This window comes from Carlito syrichta, unplaced genomic scaffold (genome assembly GCF_000164805.1).
Source record: "Carlito syrichta isolate Samal-C Ts95f unplaced genomic scaffold, Tarsius_syrichta-2.0.1 Scaffold300617, whole genome shotgun sequence".
Classification (NCBI taxonomy): domain Eukaryota; kingdom Metazoa; phylum Chordata; class Mammalia; order Primates; family Tarsiidae; genus Carlito; species Carlito syrichta.
This window is the reverse complement of record NW_007244713.1, coordinates 52,919-73,146: the sequence shown is the minus strand read 5'-3', so window position 1 is coordinate 73,146 and position 20,228 is coordinate 52,919. Positions and strand designations below refer to the sequence as shown.

Here is a 20,228-nt window from a genome sequence, read left to right as displayed (position 1 = left end):
TAAGCTCTGAAGCAGGCCAAGGATGAAGGGCTGAAGTGTTTGCTCTTCCAGATGAACAAAGATAAATTCACCTAGGAAAATAAACTTAGTATTTTGGTCAATTTGCAACTAAATGGCAAAAAAATTGAACTGTTTATTTTAGAACTTGGCCTAAGGAAGTATGGGAAAATAGTTCGGCATCTCCATTTCTGGCCCAATTTTCACTATAGATTTGGAAGCAGAGCAGAAAATCAATGCACAAACATGTTTAACAATATATTCCACACCAAATGCTGTAAATCTAAAATGAAAATTGAAACTGCATGAGGAAGTAGAGGAAAACTTTTCTCAAGAGTGCTTACTAAATCTCAAGCCAGTTTTCTTAGCATTCTTACTAAGTTTACCCAGTAGTGTTAAAAATAGAGGTCCTGTTGATTTGAGATGCTATTTTCTCTGCAAGTCTCTGTTCTTGAGGTATGACGTTCTCTTAACTGTTGGAGGGAGGATTTAACTTAAGCGTGCTTCTGCTTTAAGAACCCATTCTTAAAGAAAAGCTTACTGACATCATTATGTTGCCTTTTATTTAACTTGACTTTGTAAGAAGTATCCTTAACCATAATTAGTTTGTGCTTTTCATTAGATGTTGTATTATGTTAAATAGCTAACCAAAAACCTGATTTTTAAAATAGCTTTTTAAGTTTTAGGAATTTCAATTGTGGCAGATTTAGAATTACTTATTTTGGAGAAGCATTTATATGAAAACCCTAAAAGAACTGGACATACCAGTGATTGGGATCACTGTCTTTAGCAGCATCTCTTCTGAACAGTGAGCTGTTTTCTTTGCTTGGTATAATTGGGACAAAGAGCAACTATAATATCTTTAGGTTTAACTGTATAATCTGTCACAGTAAATCCCAGGATACTATTGCTTTGCTGTTCTTGGTGCCTAAATGTTCTTACAGTAAACACTTGTTTGTTGTTCTATGAAAATCTTCCCCATTTGTTCTCCTTCTGAGGTTTCAGCAAAACTGAATTTTCTTCTGATTGAAAGATGTTATAAAACACTGAGGTTAAGGTAGAAGCTTCCTATAGGAACTGAATATAACCTTGCCTAGATGGCATGTGGGTGGTAATAAGAGCAGAGTTTTTGGGTTGTTTTATATGGAGTTTTACCTATCTTTCTTGCTTTTAAGTGTCAGAATGATGACTTGACTTAGCGATTAGTGACTTCTGCTCTGACAAACTGTTGATAAAAAATGACATACTGACCAAGTCATAGTGTTTTCACTTAAATTTTAAGGGGTATTTTGTTCTCACAGTTATCTACTGGTTATAACCTCTTAGCATAGGAAATGAACATTTTGTTTGAGATATTCAAAGCAACAATGAACTACTGGAGGTTAAGAACATACAGCAAATGTGTCTGAAGTTAGAAAGATAACAATGAGAAAGACAAGATGGATACCAAATTCTTTAAGAATGTGAGTGAACAATTTCTTAAACAATGTTTCAATTTGATGGTGATAATTATACCTATCATTTATGAAGTGTTTTCTATGTATAAACACTTCATTCACATTCATATTCTTATTTAATCTTAACTCTAAGAGATAAATATCATTATAGTAACTATTTAACAGAAGTAGAAACAGATTCTGAAAAGTTAAACTACTTGCCTAAAATCACATCAACAGCATCTGAAGTCCTTACCCTAGTCCATCATACTTCCGCCAGACTAAGCATAATTAAACATATATAACCAATATTTAAATATAAATATGTCTTTTAAACAAGTTAGCATACTACATTGTGTTTGATCAGTTCTCCGTTCTATGTGGGTTTAGGTTTCCAATTTTGGTATTTTAAAAATCCATATACTATTATGCAGCCATAAAGAAGGGCAAAAATATGGACTTCGCAGCAACTTGGATGGATTTAGAATCTATCATATTTAGTGATCTATCATAGGAAAAAAGAACAGAGTACCATATGTTCTCTCATAAGCAGAACTTGAACAATTTGTGTAACACTGTAAAAAAGGGATTGGCAGTAGTGGGAAACTGCCAGGAGAGGAGGGGTGGGATTGGCAGTTGAGGGAAACTGCCAGGGGTTGAAGAGGCACACCTCATCAACAAGGGTACCTGCATAATGAACATTTGTATACCTGAATCATACCCTACATCTTTGAAATAAAGAAGAAAAAAACCCATATACTTGGTAGTTAACCTAAAAGAACCGAACATACCAGCAATTATGATCACTGTCTTCAGCAGCAGCTCTTCTGCATTTTTGACTGAAGCTATTCAGTTCTGCTTAAATTTCAGTTAAAAGGGTTTACTTTACTCCAGGCTACTAAAACCTGCTAAAAAGACCAAAACCAAACCAGTAAACCTATGACAGCAAGTTTGTTAGCACTGAATTTAGGCTCTGATAGTACATATCCAGAGTTTAGTGTATGCCTATTGAATTGAGTAAGTAAGCACATGTTCTGTTTCTCTAACTCAGAGACTTTTCACCATATAAAACATTTTAAAATCCACTAATTTTGTTAACTCTACTAATTTTACATGTCTCATATGTGAGGAGTGTGAGGCATGATGAATGTTTGGCTGTTTCTTAAATTGTGATATCACAGTTTAATCACTGCTAGATTCATTTACAAATATTCTACTAGGAGGTACACAAAAAAACCTGTAATTATATTTTGGAGGATGGATCCCTTGTAGTCCACTCAGAATTTGTTCCTTTGGATCAAATGGTCAACCAAAGTTTTATCTGGAAGTTTTGAGAAGTTGCATAATGGTCTGAGGGGAAAAATATCTCAAGTTGTGGCAACCAGGTGACAGGTTCTTCCACCGTGGCAGTGTACCTGCCCACACCACGCTGAATGTTTAGCAGTTTTTGACCAACAGCTGCATGACCCCTGTGCCCTATCCTACCCTGTTCACCTTATTTCACCTCGAATGACTATTTTTTTGGTTCTTTGAATGAAAAAATTTCTCAAAGGTAAACGTTTTGCCAGTGTGGAAGAGGTGAAACAAACAAACAAAAAAGAGGCACTAAAAGGTATCAAAATTGACAATTTCAAAAACTGCTTTGGGCTGTGGAAAAAGCATCTTGATAGGAGTATTGCTTCAAACTGAGAGTGCTTTGAAGATGACTGAAGTTTAAATATATAAGAATAAATACAAGGTGTTTATAAATTAATTCCAGTTTTTTGGTGGTCCACCTTTGTATAGCAGTGGCAGACAAATTATTTTTCCTGTAAAGGGCTAGATAGTAAAGACTTTTAGGCTTTGTGAGCCATAGCATCTCTGTAGCAGCTATGCAACTCTACTGAAAAGCAGCCATCAACAATAGAGATTTTGATCTAAGGAAACTTCATTCCCCCAAAGCAGTGGTATGTGGGCCTTCACACTAGCTTGTAGACCCTGCTGTATAAGGAAATACTCATTTATATGAACCTAACTTGTTCTCCATATCTTTAGAGGAAACTGAAATGACATGTGTATATATTGTAACTTCAAAAAGCATTTGAGTAGTATATGTTTATATGATTAGCATTATGCATTCAGTTTAGCATTTATATGATTATTATTAGCATATATGATGGGTAAAGTTTACAACTAATAATTGCTGATTTTTTATTGTAAATTATATTTGCAGTTTTTTTTTTTTTTTAATGTTACAAATGGATTTTTTTTCCCTCACCCCAGGGAGATTCTGTACAAGCAGGTGATGACTCACCATTTTCAGATTCTGTTACGTTGGAACAAACTACAAGTAATATTGGTGGATCCAGTGGACGTGTTAGTCTATGGATGCAGTGGGTGCTCCCCAAAGTTACTGTAAAGCTATTTGCTCCAGATTCTGTAAACAAAGGCACAGGTACAGCATTGCATGTCCTCTTTGCTGAAATAATTAAAGAAGAAATATTAGACTTTATTTTATTATTGTCATTTATAATTAAATAAACATCATTAGATTCATTTAAGTGTTTTCCTTAACAAAGCTAAAATGTTGAATCTTACTGATATGTAAAGTTTCTATTTTTATGTGTACATAGTCTCTTTTACTTTGTAATACCTAAATGTTGGCCTGTTTGTATTAACATTTATCTTAAGGCCATGAAGGAATTTCCTCAATGGTCATATTGATATATTATACCATTGTCACTACAAGTTTTACAAAGATCCTTGACTAATATCAAATATAATACTTCAAAAATTAACTGGTATTTCTCCTATCTTGAAATATATGTCTTATCTTAATTGTATGGCCTATACTGATAGTAATTTTACCTATTATTCTGGAATTTTGTGTCATCTACACATGTCCAGTACATATATGCCAATGTGAAATGTAAAATAGAAAGTTTCAGTATTGATTGTGAGGACCATATCTATGTTAATGTTTGCTTCTTATTGCAGAGATTTGTATGGTCAGTGAACTAGAAGATCTCAGTGCTTCCATAGATGTCCAGGATGTATATACCAAAGTGAAATGTAAAATAGAGAGTTTCAATATTGACCACTATAGGAGCAGGTAAATAATGAAATGAATATAAGAAAGCTATATTTTTTTGAACAAATTTATTATAAGAATTTTTCTACTTTAATTTGACTACTTATTTTTTAAAAAATACAAGCATACCTTGCTGATTTAGTTCCAGACATCCCCAATAAAGCAAATATTGCAATAAAACAAGTCACACAAATTTTTTAATTTCCCAGTGCTTGCAAAAGGTATATTTACACTATACTGTAGTATATAAAGTATGCAATAACATTTTATATAAAAAGTGTACATACCTTAATTTAAAAATACTTTATTGCTAAAACATGCTAACAATCATCTGAGCCTTCAATGAGTCATAATCTTTCTGCTGTTGGAGAATCTTGCCTTGATGTTCATGGCCGGTGACTGATTAGGGTCTTGACTGCAGAAGGTTAGGGTGGCTGTGGCAATTTCCTAAAATAAGTCAACAATGAAATTTGTCACATCAACTGACTCTTCCTTTCTTGAAAGATTTCTCTGTAGTATATGATTGCTGTTTGATAGTATTTTACCCACAATGGAGTTTCTTTCAAAATTGGAGTCAATCCTCTGAAACCCTGCCACTACTTTACAGCTAAGTTTGTGGAATATTCTAAATATTTTGTTGTCATTCAACAATGTTCTCAGCATCTTTACCAGGAGTAGTTTCCATCTCAAGAAGCTTTCTTTGCTCATCCATAAAAAACAACTTCTCATTCATTCTTTATCGTGAGATTATATCAATTCAGTCACATCTCAAGGCTCCACTCCTAATTCTGGTTCTCTTGTTGTTTCCACCTCATCTGTATTTACTTCCTCCACTTATGTCTTGAACCCCCTCAAAGTCATCCATGGAGATTGGAATCGACTTCTTTCAAACTCCTGGTAATGTGGATATTTTGTCCTCCTCCTATGAATCATGAATGTTCTTAATGGCATCTAGAGTGGTGAATCTTTTCCATATGGTATTTAATTAACTTTGCCCAGGTCCAGCTTGCTTCAGAAGAATCACAATCTATGGCAGCTATAGATTTTGTTTCTTAAATAATAAGACTTGAAAGTTGAAATAATTATTGATCCATAGGCTGCAGAATGAATGTTGTGTTAGCAGGCGTGAACAACATTAATCTCCTTGTATATCTCTCTCAGAGCTCTTAGGTGGCCATCAATGAGCAGTCATTTTTTTCAAAGGAATCTTTTTTATGAGCAATAGGTCTCAACAGTAAGTCTAAAATATTCATTAAACTATGATGTAAAAAGATGTGCTGTCATCCACGCCTTGTTGTTCAATTTACAGAGCACAGACAGAGTAGATGTAGCATAACTCTTAAGGGTTTTTCAAAATGGTCTATGATCAATGGCTTCAACTTCAATTCACCAGCTACGTTAGCCCCTAACAAGAGAGTCAGCCTGTTCTTTGAAGTTTTTAAGCCAGGTATTGACCTCTCCTTTGTAGCTATGAAAGTTCTAGATGACATCTCCTAAGAGAAGGCTGCTTCATCTACATTAAAAATCTGTTGTGTAGTATAATCACCTATATCAATTATCTTAGCTAGATATTCTGGATAACTTGCTGCAGGTTCTACATCAGCACTTGCTACTTCATCTTGCACTTTTATGGAGACAACTTCTTCCCTTAAATCTATGAAACAACCTGTACTAGCTTCCGACTTTTCTTCTTCAGCCTTCTCACCTCTCTCAGCCTTTATAGTATTGAAAAACATTAGGGTCCTTGTTCTAGATTTAAGGGAATTTTGTGGCTGATTTGATCTTCTATTCAGATCACTTAGACTTTTCCCATATCAGCAATAAGACTGTTTCACTTTCATTCAAGTATACACTGGAGTAGTATGTTTAATTTTCTTCAAGAACTTTTCCTTTGTGTTCTGGCATAAGACGCCTAACTCTTGGCTTGTTTCAGCTTTTGTTGTGTCTTCCTCACTATACTTAATCATTGCTAACTTTTGATTTAAAAGTGAAAGATGACTCTTCTTGTCACTTGAATACTTAGAGGCCATTGCAGGTTATTCATAGGCCTAATTTCAGTAGTGTTATGTTTCAGGAAATAGACACAAGGAAAAGGGGAGAGATGGGGGAACAGCTGATCGAGTAGAGCAATCAGAATACACACGTTTATGAATTAAGTTCATTGTCTCATTTGGGCACAGTTCATGCTGCCCCAAAACAGTTATGAACAGTAACATCTAATATCACTGACCACAGATCACACAACAGATATATTAACATTAAAAAGAGTTGAAATATTGCAGGAATTACCAAAATGTGACACAGACACAAAGTGACCACGTGATTGTTGAGAAAAAAATTGTACTGATAGACTTGCTCAGTGCAGGATTGCTATAAACCTTCAATTTGGGAAAAACACAATATCCACGAAGAGCAATATAGCAAATCCTGTAAAACAAGGTATGCCTGTATTTCTTCTCAAAGAGGGTTCTTAACAGGTAAATTGGTTAATTTTACTTCGTATTTGTATAGGAAGCACGGTAAAATTTTGTCTTTTAAAATGGCAAATGTGTTCATGAATGCCTGCATTGCCACATTAAGTGAAATAAACTGCTTTTACTAATTATCTTATACAACTTACTTGATATATATTTGCTAAGATCCTGGAAAACAGTTGATGGCTCTGGTTTTTGCTGTACACTTCCCATCCATTCCCACTGCCAGTATAATCATGATCTGAGATGGAGCATTAGCTCATGTCCCTTACCATTTTGATGACTCTTTTCTTATCCCACAGATAATTAATATGCATGTGATGGATATTTCTAGAACCATTGTTTCTTCCCTAGTAAATTTATATCAAAATCATAATTATGCAAATATGATTTGTGTATGATAATGAGTAATGGTAGTAAAAAAGATAAGTTTTAGATGTTTTCACAAAGCTCTATAGCAACTTTATCATTAATTTTTCCCAAGTAAACATGCAAATACAATTTTTTACTTTATAGTAGTATCCTGATATTTTATTTTGTAATTGAAATTATAATTTACATGCCATAAAACTCACAATACTTTCAAAAATGTTTTTATATAGCATCATATTTTAAGTTTTATAGTTTTTAGCTTATAAACAGGCATAGAGTCCATTTCTTTCTGGATTCAGAATATTTATTGATTCACCAATTTTTTTGTGCCTGTGGAAGCACATGGGTTTTTGTACACATATTGATTCATCTCATGCCTTAAAACCTTTTTAATCCTTTACCAAGTTTCTAATTCTACATTAAAAACATTTGAACTTTTATCCATTATTGCATATATCATATTGTTTATGACAGTAACTATCAAATCTGTTACAATTATTGAATACAAAATATTTGCTGGAAATATATTAGTACTTGTTATAATAGTATTACCTTACCAATCATATAATTATTTTTGTAATAATAGCATTGAATCATTAATTGGCTTTTCATAATGGAATGTTTAGTTCTTTAATTCCTTTGAAATAGTATATATTTATATTAAAATATTTTTGCAAGTAATATATTAATATAATATTATAGCTGAAATAATTTTTAATGATGTGAGTATTATATTCTGTGTTGTAGTCTATCCCTGATTTTGCTGTTATATTTATGTAAATTTTAAATATTTGGATAAGTCATTTTAAGTATTTACATAAGTCATTCACTCAATCCAAATGTTTATTGGGTATGCGTTATGTGCCAGGTGCTATGCTAAGCAATGGAGATGTAGTGTTTAAGAAAAATAATTATAATTCGTACTCTTAAGGGCTTCACGGTGTCATGGAAGAGATAGAAATTAATAATCAGCCAGATAAATGTGCAGTTTACCATGAGGTCAAATGTTCCTTTGTAAAACTCACAGGGTATGGTGCTAATGTGAATTGTTCTATTGACTGAATTGCCAGATCCACGTTTTAGTTCAGTGCAGTGTTGTTTACTTTAGAACGATTTGAAATCTTTATTTATGCTCAACTTTTTAACTCAGAAAAATTGAAGAGAACAGATAAGGTGAACTTATGTTTTCCAGGCCAGGGGAAGGTTGGCAGTCAGGACATTTTGAAGGAGTATTTCTACAGTGCAAAGAAAAACCTGTGGTGAGACACATTTAGTTATTATGATTTTTGAAAGTATATATTTAAACTGTTTCTCTTTGTTCTTTCATGCAATAGGACTAATGGTTACAATAATCAGAGCTTAGAGTAAATTCTTGATCTATTTCTTCAAAATTACATATACATTTAAAACTATTTTTTAAACTGCTCATGTTTTGTAACCATCTTCCTATTATAACAGTTAAGTAAATTTATCAAAAAAGTAAAGATGAGATTGCTCTTTTTAATATATTTTATCTTTAATGTACTATTATGTTGACTTTTTGGAAATTTTTTTCTATGTCTTAAGTGAGTTCATACTGGATTGTTCTTTATCATATACTAGAAGTTATAACTATACACTAAAAGCAATTATTTTCTATTTATTTCCCTTAACAATTGCTTTTGCAGAAGATGGTCCAGGTGGAAGCCATACCTAGCAGTGGCTCAAACCTAAATCTATGCAAACTTTAGCAGAATTTAAAGCTATTCAGATTTTTTCTTTTTCTTTTTCTTTTTCCTTTGGTTTTGTTTGTTTTGTTTTGGTTTTGCTTATGGCTTTTATTGCTTTTTGTCTTTTCACCTTCTTTGCTCCTGTCCATCACCTCAAGCCTTGGGGAAGAGTGTTGGTCTTTGGGGCAATGTGGAGGTGTCTTCCTTTCCTGTACTGACAAGCTGAACAGACGCACTTTGTTGGTTCGACCCATCAGCAAGCAGGACCCTTTCAATAGTTGCTCTGGCTTCTTTCCTTCTGTAAGAAATTATTTTTAAATTATGCTACAGAATTTTAATTAACAGGAACCCAGAGAAAGAATTGAACTGTCCATAGAGTCAACTCTTGATTTTCATTTTCCTCTGTATCATCTACTTCATAAATAAACTATAATATAATTTTAAATCATAGACTGATTTTCTACTATAATCTGTTTCTGAGTCACTAACTATTGTTGCTCTGGTTTTGTGAGTACAAACTAATTTTATCATCTATAAAGAAAAATCAAAGTAAGAGACTAAATTTAATTTTTAAGAATTGTTCATGTATTGGATAATCAAGAGTTGACCAACACTGCTTTTGTCATTCCTCTTATGATTCCTGCTGAGATTGCTTTTTGTTATTTTTTTCCTATTATTATGCCATTATATTCTCACAATGAATTCCAAGTAACTTATTCGGTATCCTCTTGAGTCTGAACGAGAAAGATGGTACTTGTGTCATTGATTGACTAGACAATGAAAGCTAGACTGTATACAAGTGACTTTTAGAAGTTTAAAGCCTTGCTTTTCCTAATGGTGCGACATATATGAATATTTTCATAAGCTAATTATTTTAAGTTATATTCTTAAAGTTGTAAAAACACATGTAATTTTTAAATATTAAAAGCAGATTATTGCAATGGCAATAGCTATTCTTTAAAGAATTTATTAGCTATTCTTTAAAGAATTTATTTATTCAAATATTATTAGAAATTTTCTCAGACCATATGGACAACTATTCCTTTTTCTTTTTTGTAGGTCAGAGTTTTATTCTAAATTTATTATTTATGGTCTTTAAATTTTTATCATTTCCTAACTTTTAAAATTAAATAACTTTTATTAAAATGTATTTAATTATCAGTGTTTTCTCACTTTTCATTTTAAGTAATATAAATTATTATTGTGCTAAGAAACGTGATATTGGTATTACCTCAACTCCAGCTAGTATTCATTTTTTCCCCCTATATTAAGGGAGTTAGGGATGCAGCAGTTTAAAATAAATAAGTAAACTGTTTCCTCATGTAGCTTACCTTTCAAGAACACTTACTATTCCATGTGCTTAAAAATATTTTTCCAAATAAAAATGTTTATACACTGAAATGCCTTTTATACTAATTCCAGATTAAAATTCCATCAATAAAGATTATCAGTTATATTATTTAGATTAGTGGCCAACTCCCTAGTGTAGACACCTTTAGCAGACAGTATTGCTGTGGCCTCCTCCGCTGGGGCTATACCACAGCCATCCTTCTCCATCCTTTACTGCCTGCTGTCCACCAATATGGTGATGAGACTGGCAGTACTATGCCTGTCTTACTTATGCTTTCTTTTGTTTCAAGTGTAGAGATCAAAAAGAGGAAAATCAGGAAGGTGACGCAGTCAAAAAGTTGGAAATAGTGAAAAATGCTCTGAAGGTAGACCATTGTGGAAAAAAAAAGATTATATTGCACAACCACGTAATGCTTACTTTCCAAATTTTTTTTAATGGTCAGTTAACTGGAAAAAAGAACATTTACAAAGCTAAGCGTTTACTTGCCTTCTTTTTAAAAAACATTCCGATTAAAGGTAATAACTGAATTGCATATTTTTTTTCTGTCACCAAGTCTGGGTAGTAGGCAGCAACATGAGAGGAAGAAAGTGGACACAAAAGAGGTTTAGATGGGATAACACAGACTCAGAAACATCACTGTTTTCTTCTTTCATTTTTTTCTGTTTATGTGAATATATTTCCTTTTTTTTTTCTTTTTTTCTTCTTTCCCAGTTCAGTTCATCTCTTAACAATCTCTTCTTAGGACCATAATAACAAAAACAAAAAAAGTGTCCCCTATTGGAAAGATGAGTGAGAGTGTGGGATAAACAATTCTACTCTAATTTTATGCTGAATAATTTTAAAAATAGGATTCTGTGTATATTAATTGACTAAGGAAAATTTTTCAAGAGTTTTTTTTATATGTTGAGGAATACAGAAGAATACATTTTACTTTACCCTTTTAAAAGTAATATTATTTTTAGTATAATTTGCTTATAGTATGCAATTTGAATATGCAAGTTAATTGGGCTAGTTTTAGCAGAAATATGGAAGTCATAATTATATACTTTTTATTCTCAATCAAACCTTATATGTGTACTAATTATAGTAGTGTACCCAAAGGTTATGAAGTTGTAGGATATACGATAGTTAGGTTTTGTAGATAATGTGATAGCTACTTAAATAAGGCAAGTTCTAAAAGACAAATGTTATCTTTTCGTGTCACGTTACTATCTTCTCTAAAGATGTACTAACTGGTTAATTCAGTTATCAAGGCATGGTATCCATGATGCTTCTTTATGATCTCTGTCTTCATATAAATTAGCCAGATTACTGAAGGAAAAACTCTGATTTTATAAATGTTGTGTCCCATCTAGTGAAAGCAATCATTTCACCTATTCAGGTTTGACCCCAAATAAAAATACATAACATGCATACTTCAGTTTCACATGAATAAAAAAAAATTTTTCTGTGATCCATTTTATGACAGCCAATCGGTACTCACAATAAAAAATTAATCAAGAAATGAAAGATAAGATCAAGATAGCTTTTTCCAAATTCTTAATGTTACAGAAAATGCAGAAATCATAGAAACAGGCACAGGGAGGTAATTTACCTCTCTTAAGATCTAGAACTATAACTCAGAATACCTAACTTAGTTTAGTCATTCTGTCTTAGATGCTTTGTCCCATCTGCATAATTGATAAGTCATGTGATTTTTAAGAGGTATAGGGTAAGACAAAAGGTAAAATATACATTGAGGTCATTTTACTTCTTTCAGATAATTTTTTTTAATGTTTTTTTAATGAACTCTGTACTGTGATTTCTTTTTTCTGGAACAGACAACTACAAAACTTCTAGATGGTTCTCATCAGCAGCATGGATTTCTCTCTCTAACATATACAAAAGCTGTAACAAAAAATGTCCGCCACAAGTTAACATCAAGAAATGAGCGAAGAAGTTTTCACAAATTATCTGAAGGTTTAACGGATGGTTCTCCTCATTTTCTTCATGAAATTCTTCTTTCAGCACAAGCTTTTGATATTGTTCTTTGTTTTCCTTTACTTAATGCCATTGCAAGTATATTTCAAGCAAAACTACCAAGGACCCAAAAAGAGAAAAGAAAATCTCCTGGTCAGCCCATGAGGACCCATACACTGACATCACGCAATTTACCTTTGATTTATATCAACACAAGTGTAATCAGAATTTTTGTTCCAAAAATAGAAGCAATACAGCCAACTGTTGAAGGTACTGTCTTCTAATTTGGGAGTCTGATTTTAAATAATTTTCTCCTAGAGACCTTATTTTTCCATTTTTTTGTTTGTTTTTTAAAAATATGAGTGACTGTACTTTGCAGTTTGGTGTGTGTTAGAAAGAGTACATACATTTATAGTCATTCTATAACTAAATCTTGCAGCAATATATCAGAATACTGGGTATCTGACTCCATCAGTAGATTAGGAGACATTAGATTCTTTAGGGCTTTTGCCAGTAAAGCTTACATTTTGTATTATTTGTTTGCTTAGATTCAAATACTGGGTCTTAAAGAGCTAAGATAAATAAAATTTTGTTTAAAAACAAAACAATGTTTATACTGATAAAATATATTAAAATTCTATGATCTAGCCTATAACTGTAAATATATAGCCATATAACTAGCTTTTACAACAATTGAGGATCTATTTTTCATAAAAATCTCTCTGGTATAAAGCATTCATTTTCCTATCCTGAGTGTGTTCCTTTAATTCATTTAAAATAAAATATATTAGTAGCTTTTGTAAGTTCTAAAGATACTGTGTAACATGTATTTTATATTCTGTATTTCTTAATTATCTAATTATTTTCAGTTGAATGCAAATAACCAATAAGGCCAGAATTTCATCGAAACATAAGAAAAAAAATGATAGTGGAGGAGAAAGAGTGGGATGAGGTATAGAGAAATATAGGAAGAATTTTTAAAAAGCTGAGAAAGTAGTGTCAGGCTGTAGAGACAGTAAAGGAAGTAAAGCAACATGTCTGATTGTGAGACTTTTGTAGTAAGATAGAAATGTTCACGATTTACAAATTATCCTCAAATTTTATGATGTAATTGGTTTCTGAATAATAATTGAACATTACTAAAACTAATGTTTTTTTCCCCTGTGCTATTTTGATTTAGGATTTCCTTTTTGAAAACCTATTTACACTCTAAAATATAAATATTGGCACAAATATAAATTTAAAAAACAAATGTATATGTTTTATCCCCCATTTATTAAGTTTTAAAACTTGACAAAGAGTATGAATCAATATCAGTATGTTGATTTTCTGCATGACCCAACCAGGCTAACTAAAATAGATATTTTGATAAATCTTTCTGAATCAACCATATGGACATTTGATCTGTGTTGAAAATTTGTGTTAAAATATTATCAATGTACTGAATGCTTCTTTAAGTCTTTGGTATTTGTTAATGAAGGAGACATTTTCAAGTGAATTGCTCTTTCATTTCATTTTAGATCATCATTGCAAAGCTCCTTTGAATGAAGTCTTGTAGCCATAGGTATGAGAGAAGCCTATGTGACTGACTTGTTTTCACCATCAGTGTTAGTGTTGGTTACAATTCTTAAGTGGTCATCACTGGAAGGGTCTTATTTATAATAATAAATGTTTCCTCCTAAGGAAGAGTTTGCCTATGACTATAAAATGTCTCGATCATTGATTTGGAAGATTTTTTCTCTCTTTTTGTTATTGTAAAATATATATAACATAACATTTCATTTCTAAGTGTTTAATTCAGTGGCATTAATTACATTCAAAATGTGCAACCATCACACTATTTCCAAATTATTTTGTAAGCCCAAACAGAAGTCCTGTGCCCATTAAACAATAACTACCCTATCCCCTGGTAACCTCTAATGTATTCTCTGTCTCTATGAATTTGCCTTTTCTAGAAATCTCATATAAGTGGAATCAATCAACATTTGCCCTTTTGTGTCTGGCTTATTTTACTTAGCGTAATGTTTTCACATTTCATCCAAGTTGTAGCATGTATCAGAACTTCATTTCTTTGTATGACTAAGTAATATTCTGTCAGCTATACCACATTTTGTTTATTCATTCATCTGTTGGATAGCTGGGTCATTTCCACCTTTTGGTTGGCTGATGTGAGTATGGTACCATGCATGAACACTGACTTACAAGTTTCTGTTGGAATTCCTGCTTTCAGTACTTTTGGGTAAATGCAAAGAACAGAATTTCTGGGTCATATGGTAAATCTCTAGAATTCTGTGTACTACTCTGCTTGGAAAAAATATTAAAAGATTAGGACAGGAGGCTGGGCTCGGTGGCTCAGCCTGTAATTTCAGCACTTTGGGAGGTCGAGGCAAATAGATTGCCCCAGCCCGGGAAACTTGGTGAGACCTCATCTCTACAGTAAATCAAAAAATTAGCTGGGTGAGGTAATGTGCGCCTGTAATTCCGGCTACTTGGAATGCTGAGGCGGAAGGATCGCCAGAGCCCAGCATATCAACACAGGAGTGGCTGTGAGCCTGCCACTGCACTCTAGCCTGGGTGATGGAGTGAGACTCCGTCCGACTCGGAGTAAAATATATATATATCAGGACAGGAGTTGTGGTATTTTCTAAGCAATGCCAATGTGCAGGTCCAGTTTAGTCAACAAGAAGACTAGTGGAAACTAACTATCAGCATAGTAGCACTTGTGCCTTGAGCACTTGAGTATCTCTGTAGTGAGACAAGGGTCAGAAATGCCTTGTTTAATTCTGTCTTTATCTTTCTGTCATACTCACCAAGGGTTCACTGAAACAGATTCTGTTTCATTGATATATTTGTGTGCATGTCAGAAGGAATACAAATCTGGCTATTTGAGAAAAGGGAGCTGAAAAAGAACAGTTTAATTTTCCCTTTGTAAAAATTATAGTTGCAAATACATTTCCAGACTTTGGCCATCTTATTTTAAAAGCTGTTTTGTTTGATAATGGTTAAGGTGGGGTTTTTAACATATAATTCCAGAAAGTAGGTACCCTAATACTTTCTGAGGTCACCTTGAATGAGAGTATATGAGCTGGGGGATGTTATTATAGTTATCTTTGGAAAATATAATTTGTTGTATTTATCTGTGTACTTGTAGTTTAATTTTAATCCTTTGCTCATATGAACACTTTTTGCAATAATTTTTTGTGGCATTTTTTTGTAACTTAAGTGTATATCTGTAGAATAAATTCCTAACAAAATGATTGCTATATCAAAAGGTATGTACCTTTAAATATTAAGAGATGTCAAATTGCCCTTCTAGAGGGCTGCACCAGTTTATACCCTTTTCTTACACTCTCTCCTGGTTGGGTTTATCAGACTTTTTAGTCTTTTGTCAACCTGTCAGTGAAAAGTTTTAAGGGGTTTCTTATATTTTCCTTATTAATTAATAAAAATTATTTGTGTATTAAGCCTTTTGTCTGGCATGTATTACATGCATCTTTACATTTTTGGTTTTTGTCTTCTGACTTTGGGTGTATCTCTGTATCTATGCATATATCTATGTCTGTGCTTATAGCTACTCTTACATCTGTATCTGTCTGAGATATCTTAAATTGCTAGACTTTGTGCCTATCCTGAGAATACAACTATAAAAATTCATGCTAAAAAGTCAAGATTTTGTCATGTTAGATTTTTTGACACCTTTTTTGTCTCTTCATTGTTACTTTTAATTCAAATGATAATTCACACATAAGAAGGTCTAAGAAATTATTTTTAATGAGGTAAGATTCATATAACATAAACTTTACCATTTTAACAAGTTTAAAGCTTAGATAAATTCTTATATTTTATATGGAAGATTGAATATTTTCATAAAGCTATAATATGATTAAATAAAGAAATCATGATTGAAGCAGCAACTCTTTTTAACAATAAATACTATTAATTTAATGACTCTGGTAAGATAAGTCAAGAGCATAGTATTCATGTTATTCTAGAAAGTCTTCAAAAGGAGGTTTGTTGGACCAATATTTTTATCAGATTAATTACACTGAAAACAGATATGTAAACTATCTTAATGCATGTGATAGCATAACTAAATGTTGCTACATTATACTTTCTCAGCAGTAACTTTCTCATAAAAATATCACAGAGCAATCTGTGCCTATAATAATCTGTGCCTTTCACAGAGTAATGTGTATCAGAGATGCTACGTAAAGTAAACGCAACTAAAATTTCCATAAATAGGCACAGTGGTCATTAGGTTACACATTTATTACAACTTCTTTTTGTCTTCAACTGCTATTATGGCAATAGCTAATTAAGACCTTTTGTTGAAAGCTGTCACAACAGTTTTGGCTTTATAAAAATATAACATTACACAGTGGCAATTTCAGATACTCTTGAGACTTCACATTTTGCTAAATTGAGTTTTTATTGAGAATCTTAAAGGAAAGTTGAAGTCTCCAAAACACTTTTATTTCATTTTGGAATTAATAAAACATTGTTGTAAACAACAGTCTTATATTATCTGACAATTGTGTGAAACCTCTACTTTTTAATTCCAGCATTTGGTTACTGATACAAGCTCATAATTTCAAAGTTTGCAGGTTTTTCATATGCCGTACACACATATACGTTCATGCATCTGCACAAACACATATACACACTCTTTGGCCCCAGGAAAAGACAAAATCTTTCAGACTTACAATTCATGTGACATTAATGTAAAATTTTTAAATCAAGTCTAAAATTTAGTTAATAAGAAAAACTATATTTAACATTCTAATGTTATGTTTAGCGAAGTCGTTTTGAAAGTCTGGCTCTCAGCGTGAATATTGTTTGCATTATGTGCAATGATTATCAAGCATCTGACTCTACAGGTGTTTGACTTCCAGCTTAAGCTTTTTATTTCACAACAGAGAACTGGTTTTTGGATCTAGTATAAAATAAGTCTTCTAGAATGAGTAGTTCCTCATGAGGCTCAGTTTTTAAAAATAGAGTTAAAGCGAAGAAGGAAGGCATTCATTTTCATGTTGAAAATGCTTCTAGAGGGAACAGTTCCTCATATGGTCCAACTATTAAATGCAGGTGAAATAAACCAAAAAAGGGAAGCTTGTTTTTTTTTTTTTTTCAGCTATAAAGTAACTGGAGAAATGACTTGAGGCAGTTTCTTGTATAAATACATATTTTTATTATGTTTTCTTATATATCAATGATATATTTTGATATGCTGAATAATTTCTGTAATAAAATTAATTATTTAATCTAGTTAATGAATGATCTGCATTAAGTGCTTTTTTAAATTATAACTTCATACTCAATATAAGCTACTGAGAACACTTTTGGCTCTAACAGAAACAGAATTCTTTTCTTGGATCTGGCTTTGTGTGTAACACCAAGTACGTCATTTCTCTTCCATATGTACCTCATTTACTGCAGTGTTTCTATTACATTTCAGACTTTCAAATGGATGGTAGTATCTGTAGCCTGGAAGAACAGTTAGCAAGAACACTAATTGCGCTTTTGTGATATGGTCTATTCTCTAGGCTTAGTATTTATTGATTTAATTGATGCCTGTTGCTTAATCAGAGGTTTTATCCACATGGTACTATTTGATAAGCTTGGCATAAAATGCAAGATCTGTGAAATGTAAACAGTGTTCATAGCATAAGGACCTATAATCAAGCTAGATCTCTAGTCATTTGAAAATAGTGCAGCTGCATGAGTAGTTGTTTTCTATTTGATCTTTTTTTCCAGTGGATATTTAAAAAGTATTGTCTTTGCTGTGGCATCCAGATACTAATATTAATTATGATAGCTCATCTCTTTTTTTTGTCCCCTTCTGCTTTGTTCCTCCTCCCACCTCCCTACCATTTTGCCTTCCCCACTCCCTTTATGGTCATCTTATTCTGGTTCCGTCTTTCCCTCACCGAATATCTTTCTTTTTACTTTTGCTGATTTTCTTAATTCTTTTTTTTTTTTTTGGTCTAATCTAAGTCAGACCATACCAAGTGTACTGCTGAAGCAGCTGGAAATAATCTCCTAGCTTTTGCATTCTTTGGGCACCACAGTTTGGGAAATATGGATTGTATGCCTTTGTAGGCATATTCTGTTCAGGATATCCCTGAGGTCTTGCAGCCCGTTCTTTCTGTTCTATTTGTGGCAAATGATAGTTCCTTGAGAGAAATTATGAGTTTTAGTATATGCTTACTTCAAAACTCAGAAAGCTATATATCGTTAACAATTTTAAACAGTGTTTACATAGCTACTATAGTAGAATCATCTGTTGGAAAATAGAGAATGAATTTAATGAATGAAATTGTTAAGAACCCCTATTAATTCCAAATTGTCCTTAGAGAAGACATTGAATTAGTCAGTGGGTTATAGAAAAAGTGTTGAACTTCATAAGATGAGATCATATGGTTAGATATTGTTTTATTCAGTACAAAAAAAATATTTGGAGCTGGTATATCCTTTCGTCTCATCTTGTTTTCTGAATTACCTTAGTTTTAGATTTCATTAGGAGGTAGAACTTCTAACTAGATATGGGGTTACTATTTCTCAAGCAGTTTCACAGTCGATATTGTTAAAATTAAAAAGTGCTTAGGATAACAAGTTGACATATTCTCTCAACATTGCAGCCATCATATTTATTTTGAATTTTCTGACATTTTAGCATAAAGTGTGATACTGTGTGTACACGTACATTATATTTAATTATCATTACATGTAAATTTAAATGGCTTTGAGAATTTATTACTGAGTTTGTAATAGTCCCCTTTACCATATTTATCAGCAACGAGATAGTAAAAACTCAGGGTTGAAAATCACTTGGGAGAAAGATGCAGATTGTGGTTTTAATGTTGGGAGTGAAATTGTCTTTGCATTGCCATTTGAATTGTGTATCTTAACAGAAAACCAGTTAATGCGATATGAAGGAAATAGGGAATTAAGAAAAACATCAAATATTTTTATTTTAAACATAATTTTTTTCTCACTTACTGATCTCATCTTAATGTGTCTGTATTACATTTCCTCAAACATTTCTTCTTATGCATGAAGTTATGCACAGATCCACAGTGTATTCATAAATTGTCTTTCTTTTGTTACAGTTAATCAAGCAGCCAAAGAAGACACCATGGTTTTGAAGATAGGCTCTGTTGCTATGGCTCCTCAGGCTGACAATCCCCTTGGCAGATCTGTCCTTAGGAAAGATATTTACCAGTAAGTTTATTTTCTTACATGCAATCTTGCAACTATTTCATCCTGCAAAGAAGTACAATGATCAATAAAACTTACTTAGTGTGGCCTGTAGAAATATTTTTCATTTGGGATCTTTTGATATTTAAAACCAGGTTTTTCTGATTTTCTTCAGTTGTGGGTTTTTAAATTCATTCAGACAAATCAAGTATTTCTGTGAAGTGTTGATGAATAACAGAATGTAAGTACCAAGTGACCATAAAACTGGAGAAGCATAGTTTGGAAAATTTTAGCAGACTTCAAATTTGACCAAATCTCTAATCACAAAAGAAAACGAGGTCCTCTCTGGAACCACCACATCCTACTGTAGTCATGTTGTATCAAAGTGAAGCATTTTCTTAATTTAAGTATAAGCCATTGTTTAAAATGTAGGAATGTGGATGTCATATGGATCAAAGCTGTAAAGAAAAGCAAACTTCTAAAGAGAAATTTCACAGTAAACACTTTCTGTGAAAATGCTATGCTCTGGATTTTGTCAGTGAGTGTTTGCAAACCACACCAAGCATATATGGACAACTAAACTGGTGAACATATGTAATCATCATGATAAAAATAATATATGATTCATACTGAAGTTGGCACTGCTGCCAGACATAAAAGTAC

The 20,228-nt window shown here is 32.5% G+C and overlaps 1 protein-coding gene across 1 annotated transcript in view; it reads left to right on the top strand.

Annotated features, from left to right (window-relative positions):
• Window positions 1-3,695: 3,695 nt before the first annotated feature.
• Window positions 3,696-20,228, top strand: part of LOC103256996 (vacuolar protein sorting-associated protein 13B-like) — a gene marked incomplete at its 5' end in the record, with an annotated part of 55,154 nt that continues 38,621 nt past the window's right edge. The window contains 5 exons of the mRNA XM_021710741.1: window positions 3,696-3,867; window positions 4,410-4,524; window positions 8,542-8,608; window positions 12,230-12,638; window positions 19,478-19,589. Of these exons, the coding sequence (XP_021566416.1) occupies window positions 3,696-3,867; window positions 4,410-4,524; window positions 8,542-8,608; window positions 12,230-12,638; window positions 19,478-19,589 (875 nt within the window). The remainder of the gene's footprint in view (window positions 3,868-4,409; window positions 4,525-8,541; window positions 8,609-12,229; window positions 12,639-19,477; window positions 19,590-20,228) is intronic.